Below are 16,841 nucleotides of genomic sequence, written 5' to 3'. Positions count from 1 at the left end.
AATCAACCCCATCATCCAAACCTTTTAGAGTTAAATCCTTGCAGGCCAAGCGGTTAGCCCATTTTTAACCCATGTCAGGTTGTTATCAGCACAATAGATATTAGAGTGTAAAGGATACATGGAACATATGTAAACCTCTTATGCTCAATAATATGATCAACAAACTAAACTATAGAAAACATTGTATAATCAAAGACAGATTAGAGATTTTGTTATAAACAGCTTGACCAATTCCAGTACCATAGTAGTTTCAGTATGAAGTATTAGGGTTAACACTAACCCTAACCCTAACCCTACCCTAAATGAATTGGGCTATCCCAAGAGTATTAATATGTCATATCATCAAAATATGACATGACCTTATAAATCTTAATGATAAAATAATACAATTATCAAATTGACTAATAGGTTGCACATATTTTACATATAATCGACGAATAAGCCAATCCAGTAGTAGGGGAAACATTTGTATAATAGAAGATTGTGAAATCCAGCAGTTTTATATTTGAATCTATATAGAAAAGCCCCCTTTTATTGCTTACTTGTTTATTTTTTAGACAGAGTTTGTTGAAACTGTATGCGTTGGAACAGCTAAAAGTGCAAGACTGGATCCATGTTAGCCTTAAACTGTTTCTCCAACCGAAAGACAACATTTCACTGAAATCAAACACTCGAGCAGCAGAGCTTTCAGAAAACCATTTACTGTTCTGTAGGCTACAATATTTCTTCATTAATCCACTTACAGCTGGACTCATGTCGAAGCCAAATCATCGTTCTTCACCAATATAAAATCATCAGACATACAAAGATATCATTCTGAAGGCAGACATGTAAAGACGTTACAAAAAAACCCAAATCTGATCACAGTCCTGAGAGACGCACTGTACTGATCTACTGGGCGTCACAGTCATAATTTGTGATTTGTCACTAAATGATAAAATCCTATTTTACATCATTACAAAGAGACAAAGTTCTGTGAATCAGTTTGTATAAAACATATACAGTACATCATGCATGTTCATGTCAGAATCTCAGACAAGTAGATCTTAGAGTAGACAGTGCTGCAAAAACCTCCCAGATGGTCATGTAAAATAATACTCTAAAACTTCTTTATCAATCAACTGAAGACAAAGTTCAATGTAAACAAAGGGAATAGAGCGTTTCACATCTTCCTCTCCAAACAAATGTCACATTTATTTACTTGAACACGGGTTTGAAGGTTTGTCGGAGGTTTTGTAGGTTCAGCCAGTCTCACCCGACACCCTTTGGCTGTCTTTTAAAACCCCCGGACTGACTTGGTAAAGTTGAATTTTGATAAGGTTGAATTTTGAGATTGTTTATAATGACTTTTGCTGCCCAACTTCTGAAACTAACTAAAGTTCCTGTAGTTGCTTTTGCTTATTGCTTGATCAATGAGGCATGGAACTTGAGAAATACTGGCAGTCATTCACATTTAAACTTTTTTAATATTTAAATATTAAAAAAATCTTGTCAAAAAAAGTGCCTTAATGATATATAAATAAATAAATAAATAAATAAATAAATAAATAAATAAATAAATAAATAAATAAATAAATAAAGTGTGCTTTGTTTTAGCTGGATTACCAGGCAGTGCCTTCACTCAGTTCCGAGGACGGCTGTGACAGCTGGTTGGTGTATCCGTTGTCGCTGAGAGACACGGCCGTGAACGGCGTGCCGGGCCCGCACATCTCGCTGGAGATGCTGTGAATGGAGCCGGGCCCGCTGGGCTCCGGGCTGGGCGAGTCCGCGGGGTGGTGCGACGCGCCGTCCGAGAAGCACTGCACTTCTGCGCCGCAGTGGTGCTGCCCCACCCCTGCGTGTTGGTGGGGGTGGTGGTGGTGGTCCATGGCTCCTAACGGGGTGCCGGCGGGGACCGTCGAGGGTACAAAGCCCAAATCTGCGGGGGTCTGAGCCTGGGACGAAGGGGGGCCTTGGAAGTACTCGTAATTCCCACCTGGGCCGTAGTATTCGCTCGGATAATCTGCGTTTGTGAGAGGTGGGATTAGCGCATGGGTCGCGTCAAAACACAGAGAACGAAACAATTTGGAAACGTTTCTCCCCCCCCCCCCCTTTTTTTAAGCTTATGACGTTTTATCAAATAAATGATTCCGTCGAGCATCTCACCTCCATAATAAGAGAAATGGCCGAGCTCTCCTGGTTCCAGTCTCTCTCCTAGAGACCTCATTCTCCTCGGACTCCGGAAAAACACGTGTCTCCGCGCGCTCAGCGCGCTCAGCTGCTTCATGCGTCGCTCTTTGGACCTCCGGTTCTGGAACCAAACCTTAAGGAGACACGAATAACACTTTTACTTAGAGAATATAGACGAATTAATAAAATGGGTAGATACTCTTTCGTTGATATCAAACGAAAAGGCTGTTTCACTCGATATCAAGAATCTATTGTGAAATCTTAAAATAACAAACAAAACAGAAAATATTAAATAAGGAAGCAGTAGAAAAAACATGCAAGTTTCTTTTTTTTGTTGCTGAAAACTCACATTCTTCAGGTTATTAAATATTAGCCATTCAACTGCTTGAGTGTTATCCAAGCATGTTAATTTCTAAAGGTAATTTAAAACAAAGTGTAATTTGGAACTTATATATATATATATATATATATATATATATATATATATATATATATATATATATATATATATATATATATAAGTATATATATATATACTTATATATATATAAGTATATATATATACTTATATATATATAAGTATATATACTTATATACTTATATATATATAAGTATATATATATACTTATATATATATAAGTATATATACTTATATACTTATATAAGTTGTATATTTTGGCTCAGTCAACAATTTCTCATTTGTTGTGTGAAGGTCCATCAAAGACTGATGAAGCAATCTGTTGATAAAGAATTTCAGCAATACAGCTTACTGTAAAAATGTGCACACATTTTATTTGTTTCATTGATATTTATGAACAGAAGTTTTGGAAGTTGAACACCCATGGAATGTCTAAATAATTGTTTTCAGCTTTATGGTATTTATATTTTAAAAATATTTTTACTGAACCGAGGCTGCTCAGTTCTGACTAATTATTGTGATAAGATAAACAAGCCCAACCACAGCTAGGAAGTCAAGCTTGCTAACAAGTTTGACTTCAACTTTAGCGCTGTCACTAAACAATACCAAAGCTGGATAAAAATTGTGTTCCAACAAACATAATGTCTCAGCCAAGTCACATAGCAGTTATCTGCGTTTATAGAGTTGGTGAAATCCACTAGAATGCATAAATACACTGATATCTGTTGAAAACAAGACAGAACAAATTAAGCTAACAACTGACTTCAGAAACACTCTTCTTTAACTAATTAGGAAGGATTGGTCACCAAAACAAAATAATAAACCTTGGTAGAATGTAGGCATTATAATATCAACTAATTATAATTGGTTTATTGATATTATTTTTACAATTTGAATGGTTGATATTAAAATCTGTAAAAAAAAAACAAAACAAAACAGTGTGATGTGTTAATATGAATGGCATTATGAATAAATAGAAGAGTTCCGTAAAAACTAATGCCATCAGACTTTTTAAAAAAAAGTTGTTTTTTTTTGATAGAAACAAGAATAATGACGCTTGTGTGACTTTGCATAAAGTCAGACTTACAAGCTGGGATTCTTAGCAGCTCCTGTCAATGAATGTAACATCAGTGGTTAGTTTGTTACTTCAGTAACAGTTAAGCCTTAATCACAAACCAATTCTGATTTTTGGTTTCTTTTAAATGGCGAAGAACAGCCAAAAGCTCAATAATTATTATTCATTCGCTTGTTTATTTGAGCGTCTTTAAGACCTTAAGCTTACATAATCACGACTCAGAAGTGTGCATTTATTAGAAAACTATGCCAATTAAAATATGCAAATTGTTTCTCGGATCTTATTGGTTGTGTTCTAACAGTTTGTTTTATGAGTGTTGGAGAGAAAGAGATAAGCCAAGAATATTGTGAAGTCTTTTGATTGGGGGACAAACGAAATAAAGAAAGAGCTGGGAATGCAGAAATAATAATAATAAAAAAACAAATGAAATGAAATGATGTTTAATCTAGTTTGAACCCAAATACTCTTCCGAACTTCGTCACACCAAACTCTGGGTTTTTAGACAACTTTATTTTATTTTATTTTTTTTAAATGACTCCTGCTGTTATCCCGAGAGCATGACCGCCTCCTCACCTGGATCACCCTCATGTTGAGGCCGGTCTCCCGGGACAGCTGCTCCCGGATGTGCCTGGTGGGCTTCGGCGTGGCCGCGAACGCAGCCTTCAGCGTCTCCAGCTGCTTGGCCTTGATGGTGGTCCGGGGCCCGCGCCGCTTGCCGACGGCGCTCTGCTCGTCGTTGTCGTTGCCGCACGCCTCCTTGTCGGACACGTGTCCGCCCTCCGAGTCCTTCCCGTCGTCCTGCGGGTCCTGCGAGTCCGGCGAGAGGCTCGGGTCGCTGCACGTCGTGACTGTCGCGAAAGGGAACAGTTATAGGAGTGGATCTGAATTCGGCAGTAAAATATTATATATATATATATATATATTCATTTAAAAAAAAACAAACAATAAGGTAAGATTCGATGAGTTCACCTGACAGGAGGATCGTGTCCTTCCCGTTGTTGTTCTGGTAGTCCTCCTTGCAGACAAACTTGAACTCGTCCAGGATGTACAGCTCCTCCCCGGTGGACAGCTGCTTGTTACACATCATGCAGGTGAAACAGTTGAGGTGAAACACTTTGCTTTTGGCCCTGCGGACAAGATCACTGGGCAAAATCCCCTGTGAGCAACCTCCACACTTGGTCCCAAATCTCCTGTTCAGGAAAGATAAGGTAATAAATAATAATAATGAAAAAAGAAGAAGAAGAAGAAGAAGAAGAAGAAGAAAAGGCCAAAGTTTTAGCAGACTATAACGTCGTCAATAAATATGAATATATAAATAAACATTTTAATCATCGTAACCGAAAGCACAAAAGGCCTTAGTTTTTCCAACAATATGGTAAAACTATATTTAGTTGCATTTAGTTATATGAGCACAATAATTGTCAGGCCCAATGTTTGTTACCATTTCCACTCGATTTTTAACAGAAAATAACACTCAGACAAATAAAAAAAAATGCTAACAACAAAAATATAAATAATAATCCAAGTATAAAGCAATGCGAGCCAATATTTTCCAATCACTTATCCATTTCATCGACTTTTCACTTTCTTAGTTTATTGAGGGAAATTCTCAATTGTCAAATATTGCAGTTTATCTAAAAAAAAAGTAAAATAAAATAAAATTTCACACCTGTAAAAAAAAAAAGAAAGAAACAAAAAGAATATAGTGCCTTTCCTTCTTCTTGAATTGAAGAAATAAACGCGTTGGAGGCTTACCTAAAGAAGTCGTTCTTACAATACAGTCTCCCATCCCTAGAGAAGCACTTCTCTGTCAGACTACATTTGCATTCGCAGCACTGGACACACTTGATGTGCCACGGCCTGTCCAAAACTTTGAGCAGGAACCTGTCCAGAATAGGTTTCTCACAGTCGGCACAGTGTAGCATCGTTCCGGTCCAGCTGATGAGAATTTCACTAGTTGTGTCCTCCCGACACCTCCACACTCCTCCCTCAACAAGCTTCGATCGTCCGAGTGTTCTGATACTGGATCAGGGGAATCCACTGGGTCCAAGCTGCGCTGAAAGACCAGGCTTACATCACCATCCGTTTGCGGGGGTCCTGTAATCCACATCCAGACATCGGCTCCAAACGAGACATTGTTTTCATCACGTATAAAGAAGCATTTCTGTGATCAAATTATTTATTGTAAATCAAAGTGGGCCCGCCAGGATCTTCCAGTGTTTGCCATTTTATCGAAAAGCACAGGGGAGGGAGAGGCAGGTTGAATTAAAAACAATACTGATAAAAGGTGACAAGAGATCCCCAATGTCGTGTGATGAAGAGATAAATAATGTAGAGCAGTAGTCGGAGCGCTTTGCCTCGTTGTTTGTGCTCCGCTTTTCCTCTGATGAGCTCTGAGCCTGAGAGGAAGGCTGTAATGAGCTCACCTTGTGCTGCTCAGCCTACTGCCTAATAAGGAACTGCCCACGTCATCACCACGAGAAACCTATGAGGAGTCATTTCTGTTTTTGTTGCACCTCAACACTTCATTATAACAAATAAAAACACAGTAATAATAGTACAAAATCACCCGGTGTATTTCCTTAAAAAAAAAACAAATCAAACAAAAAAACAAAAACAATTCTGGAGTTACACTATAAAAATAGATTTTTGAGGTTGTCAAGCATTAGACAAAATATATTGACATTTTAGTTAAAATATATTAGTTTGTAAATATAATGTTTATTAAAAGATAAAAATAACATAGCCTACTTCATTTATGAATACTTCTCGCCTTAACATTTCATCTGAATTGAGCAGATGGTTTATTTAGTCAGGTGTTAGCTTAATTCATTGAGTTATAACAAAACTCAATGAGAGCAAAGTGAGCAAAGAAAGGTTCATATGTTTATGTGGTAGGTGTTATGAATAAAAAAAAAATAGTAAAAAAGTTAATAAAACTTATTAGTTTTTTGGTTGTGAACGTTTGTGTGTTGGGGTAGAAATCTAAGGTAGCTTAGCAATAGCGCTAATGCTAAACTTAAACTTTTCAACCCTGAGACAGTCATTTCCAATAACCACACGTTAGCTGTGGCTAATTGTCCGGTAAGCTGTTCACATGTCAGCTCGTTATAATAAATTCAAAACGTTTGCATCATCTTTAATTGTTTAAAGATAGTTCTAAAGTCAGACTTGCTAGTAAGCAGCTCCTGAAAAGTTCTGCTGTGGTCGTCAGAAAAACAGTTCAACCTTATTGTAGCCTACTATTTTCACAAATCAGTTCTTGCTATGTACACAAGCACTACTGGTTAAATAAAATCCAGCAGTCTGTTTTAAAAAATAATAACTTCGATTTTATAGCTTAATTATTTTTTTTCTGGCTGAGGGAACTCTAGTTTTAGAAACATTATTGTTATTTTTTGTTTATATAAATGTTAGTTTTAGAAACAATAATAATTTCATCCTGAGAGTCAATGATGATGTCATGAATATGTTCTCCTTGGATAACAGCCTGGAAGTGGTGGCAGCTGACTGATGATCAGCAGGTCTGTCCCTTCAGCATAGGAGAGGACAGATAGATTAATGTTGTGGTCCGGCATTATTCTTCATTTCTCTGAAAGGACGAGATTCACTAATGGTTATAATCTGAGGCGATAGGCCGTCTCTTATAGATCTTATCGGATCATGTTGGTGCACATGGGGACGCAGATAGCGCACTTCCCCCTCCCAGGCTCCCAGCTCTGCTCGACTCCGATAGCTGCAGTTCCCTGCAGCAGGGGGAACTGTACTGTGGGGAAATTAAAAAGCCCAAATGCGAATTGTTTCTTTTTTCTTTTTATTTTTTTAGTTAAAAACAGAAAACAGATCAGATAGTTGTAACTTTTCCTTGATATTTTAAAATGTCTTTCTTTTTGTTTGTTAGTTTATCCGTATCACTTTTGTGTTGATCATTTTGGCGCAGAAACAAGATTGCAGAATAACATTTGTTCCAGGATCTCTAGTCCTACTTTCTGTCTAAAAGTATTTCATTTAAAAGATTCCATTGTTTAGATCTGTTTACGTCCATTAAAGATGATTGATTAGAACCTTGTCAGTGGATAAGGGGGTGTTGATTCACTCTAAGCTCAAACATTTGAACTTTTTTTGTGTGTTGTAACCATTATAGTCATGAAACACACTGAAAACACAGCTTAAAACAAAGTACAACATTTTGAATTAACACAGGAATTTGATTGTCAACTTAATAGTTTTTGGTATTAATACATAAAGTCAATATTACTCTTATTATTTATATCAATATTTTGCCTGTCAATCATGCACCACAGACAGCAACTCTGAAATGTAGCCTTTTCTTAAAAATAAATGAAAGATAAGGCTGCAGGCTGCTGATTATTCAGAAATTTTTATTAGATTGCACTCTTTCATCTATTTATTTATATATTCATCCATTCATTTGAGACTGGCAGAAATATCAGTTGTCTGTCTCATTGCAGGAAGTACAGTTTTTCACATTCATTTTAAGAATGCATTATCATAATGCTCAACTCAACAGACGTGTCTGATAATCTTTGCAGGAAGAGAAGTTGAACAATGTTGAAAAAGAAAAAAAAACAGAAACCGTCAACCTATTCTCACTCTGAAATCGTTGGTTGAAATGTTTTCATATTTCCTCACAGCAGAATGAACCAGGTAATTTTTTTTTAATCTTAAGAAAGATGATATGCATGTTATTAGTAGCCTTTTCTCTGCACTGGATAAGAGATCTTGTAGTGGGTTTCAAATTCAAGTGTGTTCAGCTCTTTTTAATCAGCGTCTGATAAAACATCAGGGTAAAAGAAAATCACAGCACACAAAAAGCAGATCCAACTAAATCTCTCTTAGCTCGACTCTGTTTGGAAACCTACTTGGAGATATCGCATGTGACGACCATAAAAAAAAAAGAAGCTAAAGTGAAAAACGTATTCCACCCAAAGCACACAAGTTGGACCTCCTTGATGAGTAAATGTGTGTCTCATTGAAGTCCCAGCCTCACACCAAAAAGGTCTCTTCGCAGTGCTGGAATCTGGCAGGGTGTGCACTGTTTGTTTTGGAATGAAAAGAGGCACGTCATTAGTGTTTGTTAATTGCAGCTAATTGGCCCTAACGAGTTGAACAAGACCACCCACTGGGATCAGTCACACAAATAAATTGTAGAAAACAAAATTAATTACTAGATGCTAATTAAAGTCAATTAAAACTGATTAGGCAGGAGTGGGATGGGAAAGTTATAGAGAGCAGGAAAATACCTGGCAGCGCACAATATGGCATGACAAGTGTGTCTGGCAGCATCGGGAGAGACTTGCTGTGAAACACGATGGCTTCACTTCCTCTCATAGAGACACACTCGGCGGAGCTGATTCCTTTGTTCAAACAAAACACTTAACCATCTGGCATAAAGAACAAGTTGATGATGAAATACAAACGAAAAAAGTCGATCAAACACATTGAAACGTCCAAATTATTCACATTTTCATTTATTGATTTTTTACAAAAAAGAAATTCTCAGTATTTCTTTGGGGACAATGTTTGAGTAAGAGAATTATTCACTAATCCTTCCTCTTTCTCCCCTTTTTGTTTTCAGTCACACTGTTTCTTTCCTGTTTCATTTTCCAACTATTCCCTTTGCCATGTTTGGGACTTTTTCATTGGAAATCTTAATACATTTCTTCTTTCATCCTTCCCTTTAAATATGTGGGTTGTGGGAGTGCCATGTGGTGTAGGACAGCCCACTCCCTACTTCTTCTCACCTGCAAACTTCACCTTTGGCATATCATGTGGGGATGATGTGGAGGACCAGTCTTTCTTTAAACATTATGTGCAAAATGATACCTAAAGAGTTTCTTCATCTGAACAGACTATATTCTCCCAGTACTTCCCAGTATTCGACTACCTTCCATAAGTTCAACACGTATTTTCTTCATCAGTGGAGTGCTGTGTAGAGTGTTAATTGAGGCCATTGTGTTTGATTGAATTGCTTTATGTTTTCATGGGAAACTTGTGCTTGATACTTCCAGAATTTCCTGGAGGACCTCGCAAGTGTTCTTTGGTTCTTGTATAACTCTGTTGATAATTTTTTGACCCCTCTGTCAACCATTTTATGAAAGTCACCTGGTCATGGCTGGTTTATGGTGAAATTATGTTTATGGCAGCATATGTACTGGCTGGGATATTCAGAGGTTTAGAAATGCTGCTGTAATCATTGCCCTATTAGTAACATTCATTCTTTGTGAAGGTTGTTTGCTTTTACCAATCTTACCACTCTGTGCAATACTTTGGTAATGAGAAACCTTGTAGGTAATTAGTTATTATGTAATCTGACATTGATTTGTATGTACCAGCATATATGCTTTATACAAACAAACACATTAACTTTCTTTGCCATTGTACATTGTACACATTTATGGAGTAATCTGATTAGATTTCTTTGCATGTGTGGATTACTGGCCTCATTTGAAGTATTTTAAACAAGAAAAATTGGGATGTGTTCAATATTTCATTTACAAAATTGCAACTATTTGTAGTGGTCTCTATTTTATATCACAAACCCTTGGCTATTTACACAGGGGTGTGTACAGTTCTCTGGCCAGTTTTAAACAAAGTTCATTATTCTTTTTCTGGCAACAGGGTAGACCATCTGTACTTCCTCTTGTCTGAGCCAAATGACCCGAAAGCCTCAATATTTTTAACTGAAAAGTAGAGCAGCTTAGCATGACATTGGCAGTTCAGCAGAAATCGCACATACATCTTCCCCTAATACACTCTGCTTCAATTAGCTGTAATTTCGTAAGAAGAGATGTGCAAGATTAATCAGTAGTCAGTTCTCTCAGTAGATTAATTTCTACATAAATGGATTATGCAGAGTGCCTTATGAAAGTATATTTCGTAAACTCTTCAACATTTTACCACATCACAGCAACAAATAGCACAATATTCAATACTCAACATACAATGTCTCAAAGAACTGTGTTTGAAAGCATGCAACCTATAGGAGTCACCAAATTAGAATACAGAATAGTGCAATTGTGTGTATCTGATCTGTTCTGTTAAAATTGTTATTTACCATTTGTGATCTAACAGCTCCTTGAAAATCACACAAAATGATCAAGGGAAAACTTTGGGGAAGTTTATTGTAGTTTTAATTTATCCCAAGTTATAAGAATTTCATACACTTGCAAGACGCGGTTGCCCATATGAACTGTCAGGCTAAAGAAGAGCAATAAAGAGCTGGTCAAGAGGCCAGTGGTAGCTGCAAAGTTTAAGAACTCATGTGGGAAAATTTATGAGCGTTATTAGTGGAACACATTTTTTCCAAGGAATCAAGTTTGAAGTTCTACGCAAGTCATGTAGGGAGCTTCTGTTTCCGTCTGCATGCAAAACTATGTAATAGTGTTTTGTAAAGCTAATGCTGTATATTGTACACTGTGGACATACTATCTCCAGAGTGAAACATGGTGATGTCGACATTATCATGCTTCAGAACAGGGAATTTCTGCAAGAAAACCTGTTAGAACCTCTAAAGGATTTGAGACTGAGAGATTTACACTCCTGAACATACAACTAGAAATACAATCAAATGGTTGATTCTCTTATTAAGATATTTTTTTTTAAGTCTAACTACTAAAGAAGTTTATTAAAAGAAAAGACTCAAATTATGTGCTATAAACTCATGAGGAAAACAGCATATGCAAGGTTAATGGGAAAACCCCCAGGTGTATAATCCAAAACCTCTTGTGAATAAGATAAAATCACATCCGCATATAATGAATACCATAAAATTATCCCTAAAACAGATGTAATATCTGCTATGATAGTAATAACCTAATCCTGTTCACATAAAAAAAAAGGGCTTAAAATAATATTTTGTTGATGACAGTTCGAGGCAGTGTTGAAGCAGCGTCACATTGTTTGCATGCTTGAATACGACTGTGAGGTAGCCGGGGTGGTGAGATGGAAAACGACCCCATATGAGAGGAGTAGGGAGAGTGATTCGCCTGAGGGGGGCCGCTCGGTGAGAGGGCCCAGGGGACCGTGGGGTACCCATGGCCCCGGCGGTGATGATGGTGATTGATGTGGGCACAATTCAGATGGCCCAGACGCTGCAGCAAATTAAAAGGCTATTTTGTAAAGTTGTAAAAGAGCAGAATGGCAGAGGGGAGTGACGAGCCCCCGACAACCAACACACCCTGCCACCCCCCCGCCCCACTTGACTGTTCTGTCACACCATCAGCTCCTGTTTGGTTTCCCTGGTGTCATCAGTCCCGCGGGGAGGAGAGCTATCACAGGCCTCTCATGCTCATTCATACTGGATGAGTACATTGCTGATGCTCCACGTAGACGTACGGGAGCTTGGATGAGCGTGATATGAAAGCAAATGACCATGTTTTTAAATTCAAAATTTTATTTTTCTGATTATAAATATGGTGCCTTACAAAATTACCACACCTTCCAAACCCTGTCATCTTTCACTGCACTACCACGAAAATTAGCATTTTATTGGGATTGTGTTGTGTGTGATAGAAGCATTAAAACATTACAATGTGAGATGCAAAAGAAAGGAGCAGGATTTTCAAAAGCAAATTGTGGTGTCCTTTTGAATCCAGCCCTCTTTACTTTGAGAGCCTTAAAGAAATCCTGTGGAATCACCAAAATTTGCCTAATTAGTGTGACATGTTTGATTTTCAGTATGACCCAAATTAAGGCAGATCAGAATCAGAGAGGTAAATTGAAGAGTTTTAATGCTGAATAAAAAATAAAAAATAAAGCCTTGAAATACTAGCATAAAGAGAGCAAGAAATTGAGCAATGAACAATGCAAACCATGGACAAAGGTGGGAAGATACAAAGGAACCAGGTGAGCTAATCAGATTAGATGTGGAACAGCAGTTAAATGGAGACTCATTAACACAAAAAGTGCTAAAGTAAGTGTCAATAATAACAAACTAAGATGCACTGATGAAAGAATATAGGAAATAGATAAGAAACTAACCACAGAAGAATGAATTTATATGGCAAACCAATAATGACAATAATAAACAACTGTATATGGCAAGACCTATAATTTTATTTTATTACCTTTTTTAATAGGCATGTTCTCATTTACATTATTATATAAATATTTTTTCATCACAAAAATGCAGGAGATATTAAACTGGATTTGAGATATTTTGACATTTCACCCCAGTAAACTTTTTTATGCGCTGCTATAGTTTACAAATTATTAATTTCCTTTGATTTGGGAAGATGCCATAAAGGCAGACTTAAGGTGCTCCAAACTTTTGATATTACTTGTCAAAAGACGGCTCATTGTCATTGGGCATGTATTAGTAGTTGTGCAGCTTACATATAAACTCCTGAATTATAAAACACAAATTAGTGGCAAAGTTTACCCTTTTGAGCATTAGTTTCTTATTTGAACATCATTTGCAAATCATTCATTCACAGCTTGAATTGAATTAACCTGGCTGACCTTTGTCTTCCCTGGGAGCAGTAAACAGTGTGTGTGGTTAGAGAAGATAGACAGACAAACTGTGTTGGGCTACAGGCAGAGCAGCCTTCGGGGAGGACAAGTCACATGCCTGAGGTCAAACTGGTGTCAAGTGGGGAGTGAAGACAGCTGAGCTGCCCGGCCTGAGCATTGTGCTCATCAGTGCAGCTGCTGTCAGTTATCACAAGTGTGAGGCGGGAGGAGGGGGGCCTGGGCGGGGGGCTGCTGCCTGCTTGGATAAAAGGGAGCGTGCCCGTGTGTAAGTTTAGGAGTGGTGGGCGGGAGTACTGTTGGGGCTCGGGGGCATATGGGCCTGAATGGAGAAAAAGGGCTCTTGTTCATGCAACACATGTTGGCTTTCTCGCGAGCAGGTCACCTGCTTTTACATCTCTGCTGCTCAGTCACTTTTCCGCTTGTATTTTGAATAAAAATGATTTGGTCGCGTAATCGCCCACATCTTCAACTTATAAAAAAGATAATTCATTCCCTAACTGTGACTTATGCCTTTTTTTGATGTATCAAAGTCAATTAAACCAAGTATTTCCCCTGTTCAGGGTCAAATGGGATGTGAAAGTTGTTTGACAACTTATATTTATACTGTAATTCAGTTACACACAAGAAAATTGCATTTATTGTAAGTGACATCTGTTTAATAACTCCAGTATGATTCAGACCCCAAAATGTAGACCACTACCGGGAAATTGTTCAATTGTTTATTATTACAAAAAGAAAAGGTGTGAGGTGAGAAAATCCTTCTCTTCCGGAATCATTCGCCAGTCAGACTCAGCACGGTAAACAAAGTGGTGAGTGATGTTGATATAGAGAGGATAATGCAGTAGAATCAATAAAGGGGATCTTTACTTATCTGTAAAGGGAAGAACTTTCTGAATCCAGGAACCAATACCTGAGTAGCTTACAGCATAACTCAATAGCATTAATCCTAAGAGAGACAGAAGGACATGAACCCACAATTCAAAAAGGTTTAGCAAGAAGATAGTCCAGGTCAGTAACAGAAGCGTTCTTTTCTCTGGGCGATGTTTGTCATTGGTCTAACACTGAACTTTGAACTTCATAGAAAAACTGCATCTATATTGGGATTGCATTAAATAACAGGCTTGTCACATTTATCAGGCTTTCATAGAACAAACGTTTCAAAAGCCACGCATAATTTTCATTTCACTCCATAATTATTCACCTTATTCTTACTTAATAAAGCTAATTTTAAGCATACAGTTTGTTTAACATCTGTAAGTGTTTTGCAAGTCATAGTTATAGCTCATGGGAGTCATTGTAAATTTGATCAACATTTCCAGTTAGGATTACCAAAATGGTTGCTAGTGACTCGTTTCACAATCCCATAAAATGTAAATCTGTCATTCTAGAGGAAAATCAATAGTGTGACTTTTAATTAAACAAACAAAAAACCTGAGAATAACAAGAGTACGATGGAAAACTAAGAGCAATAAAGTAAAAATAATCATCTAAACATGCTATAGGTGAGTAAAAACATTATAATTTAGTTCTGACTACTGTGTCTTAGTGTTTGTAATCTCTTAAATAGCTGCTGCACTCTCAGTCAGGAGTGATATTTATTATAGTGTGGTGCAGAGGCTTGATTCCCAGACGGAGCAGCCCTGGCCAAGATATAATCAGCCTTTCTGCAATGGGGTCACGACTCTCACTGGAACGGGTTGACTGGCCTGCAGCAGCTTATCACCTGCTCCCAACCAAGCCACCGAACAGTGACAACACAGACGGGGCAGCCCACTGTATAAATCGATCTGTGCTCACACAGATACGTCCCGCCAAGAGGGACACCAAGGATGGGTAATGTGTGCACTGTCAAGTCAATAGGAAAATATTAGCTAAACAGCTTAAGAGAGAAAGAGGGAACACAGATGCTGCATGCATGAAAGGACGGAGCTTGTGTCGGACACCGCAGTCTGCTCTCCTCCGTGCATCTGTCGGTCTCTGATCTCGGCCTCGTATGCAGGCAGGGGAGTCACGGAAGCTGCATTAGAATAAGAGTGGTCGGCGGGAGTGCCTTAGAGGCAGACTGCGTCCTGAAGCGGCCGCCCACCCTTGTCTCTTCAGCTGGGTCTTCTCATGCTTGGCTCTTTCATTCCTGCAGCTCTGGGGAGACTGGGCTCGTCCCAATGCACTAAACAGATGGGCGTTTCACAATGGGCCGCGCTTCTTCGCAAGCTGGTGTACTATATGGATGATTACTCCTCAATACTGAACCCAGAATTGATACAGTGGCTCCCAGTCACATTATGCCATGACTGTGGAGGGGACACAATCAAAGGAAATCAAAAGACCATTAAGGTTGAAACCAGCGTGCATTGTTTATGATGATAAAACTTATAAAGGGTGTTTTGTTTCAAGAGAAATACATGCACCATGATTTGGTTACTCATTTTATTGGGATTTTATGTGATATGACAACAAATTCTAGTGCATAACTGTGATAATAAGAAAAATAAATATCTTGCAAACGATTTGCAAAAAACCCCCCCAAAAAATACAAAACAAATGTGGTACGCATATATCATCATTCTTTTTTTTATTCCTGTTTTCTTAAAGATTTTGTGCAACAAATTACTTGTATAATTTTGTTTTTCTGATTGTATATAACCTAACTCACAGCACATTTCATTTACAGGCCCTTTAAAAACAAACATATAATTCATATCCACACATGTATTAGAAAACTAGTCTAATACACTCTGCAGTCCTTTAATAACACTCATTCCAATTTGGTCTTAGTTATTATCCAGTCCTACTTCTAACTTGTTCTAAGTCGTATAATTTCAAATGGAATCTACCAGATACCAAAAGGAACTGCATGTAAATATCTGAATTTGAAAGAGAAAAAAAGCCTTAAAACTCTTGCAGCCATTATTAAGGACTTTAGCAAATAGAAATCATCTTGCTCATCTTACTAGTCGAAAACTGGAAATGCAAGTCAGATCAAAACATCAGTAAACAGAAGTGAAAAAAGGTGATGTGTGTATTTGTGCAGTGTAAATCTGGTTCCAACTTTACCACAGTTTACCACATATAATCCCAATGAAATAAAATGAAGTTTGGGGTGGTAATGTAAAAAAAAAAAAAAAAAAAAATCAGATTACAAGGGGTATAAACACTTTTTGCAAGGCATTCTACTGTGATATTTTATCACTGTGGCAACATTAATCCAGCTGTCAGCACTTTAAAATCAGAGAACTCCTCATCAGTGATCAGCTAAGTCAGCATCATGTCGTTGGACGTAAAAATCCTCACCGCCTCAAGTGTCTTGGCACTAATTGCTCCACAATGCTACCATCTTTCGTGCTGCATCTGCCAAATGACTGTGGATAAAATCAGAACTCAAGCATTGCGATTTAAATTGTATCTTTTGCATCAATTTCTCTAAAATAAAAAGAATAACATTTGTTTTGTGCAAAGAGACGTACCTAATCACAAATAAACATTCGGGTTACTTATTCTGTGTAGCAGATGGGAATAAACAAGCTTCTCTTCTCATAGTCAGGGCTTGTTTTATCCTTCATCGCTGAGATAGGACTGCTGCTGATGTGTGTCTGTATATCAATTCACATCTTGTGCTGTGCACATTAGATAGCGAGGTACAGAGCAATGGGAGACTCTACATGCCTTTAGCAAGACTATCCACAT

At 37.8% G+C, this 16,841-nt stretch overlaps 1 protein-coding gene across 1 annotated transcript; it reads right to left on the bottom strand.

Annotated features, from left to right (window-relative positions):
- Positions 1 to 705: 705 nt before the first annotated feature.
- Positions 706 to 6,060, bottom strand: LOC102222617 (LIM/homeobox protein Lhx1-like). Its single transcript, XM_005803625.2, has 5 exons — positions 5,418 to 6,060; positions 4,632 to 4,852; positions 4,236 to 4,510; positions 2,146 to 2,302; positions 706 to 2,002 (listed from the first exon to the last, which is right to left on the bottom strand). Exons 1-5 carry the CDS (start codon positions 5,585 to 5,587, stop codon positions 1,602 to 1,604), a joined length of 1,224 nt encoding a protein of 407 aa, XP_005803682.1. The 5' UTR covers positions 5,588 to 6,060; the 3' UTR covers positions 706 to 1,601.
- Positions 6,061 to 16,841: the final 10,781 nt, after the last annotated feature.

Source organism: Xiphophorus maculatus, chromosome 11 (assembly GCF_002775205.1).
Source record: "Xiphophorus maculatus strain JP 163 A chromosome 11, X_maculatus-5.0-male, whole genome shotgun sequence".
Lineage (NCBI taxonomy): Eukaryota > Metazoa > Chordata > Actinopteri > Cyprinodontiformes > Poeciliidae > Xiphophorus > Xiphophorus maculatus.
The sequence above is the reverse complement of the archived record's forward strand: the minus strand, read 5'-3'. Positions and strand labels throughout refer to the sequence as shown.

What these genes read in the sequence shown, in the direction of transcription:
- LOC102222617 (XM_005803625.2), bottom strand. Translation starts at nt 5,587, where the DNA reads ATGCTACACTGTGCCGACTGTGAGAAACCTATTCTGGACAGGTTCCTG. An exon ending in GGACACGATCCTCCTGTCAG is followed by an intron (nt 4,511 to 4,631) that starts GTGAACTCATCG and finishes CTTTCGCGACAG; the next exon opens with TCACGACGTGCAGCGACCCG. An exon ending in CCATTTCTCTTATTATGGAG is followed by an intron (nt 2,003 to 2,145) that starts GTGAGATGCTCG and finishes TCACAAACGCAG; the next exon opens with ATTATCCGAGCGAATACTAC.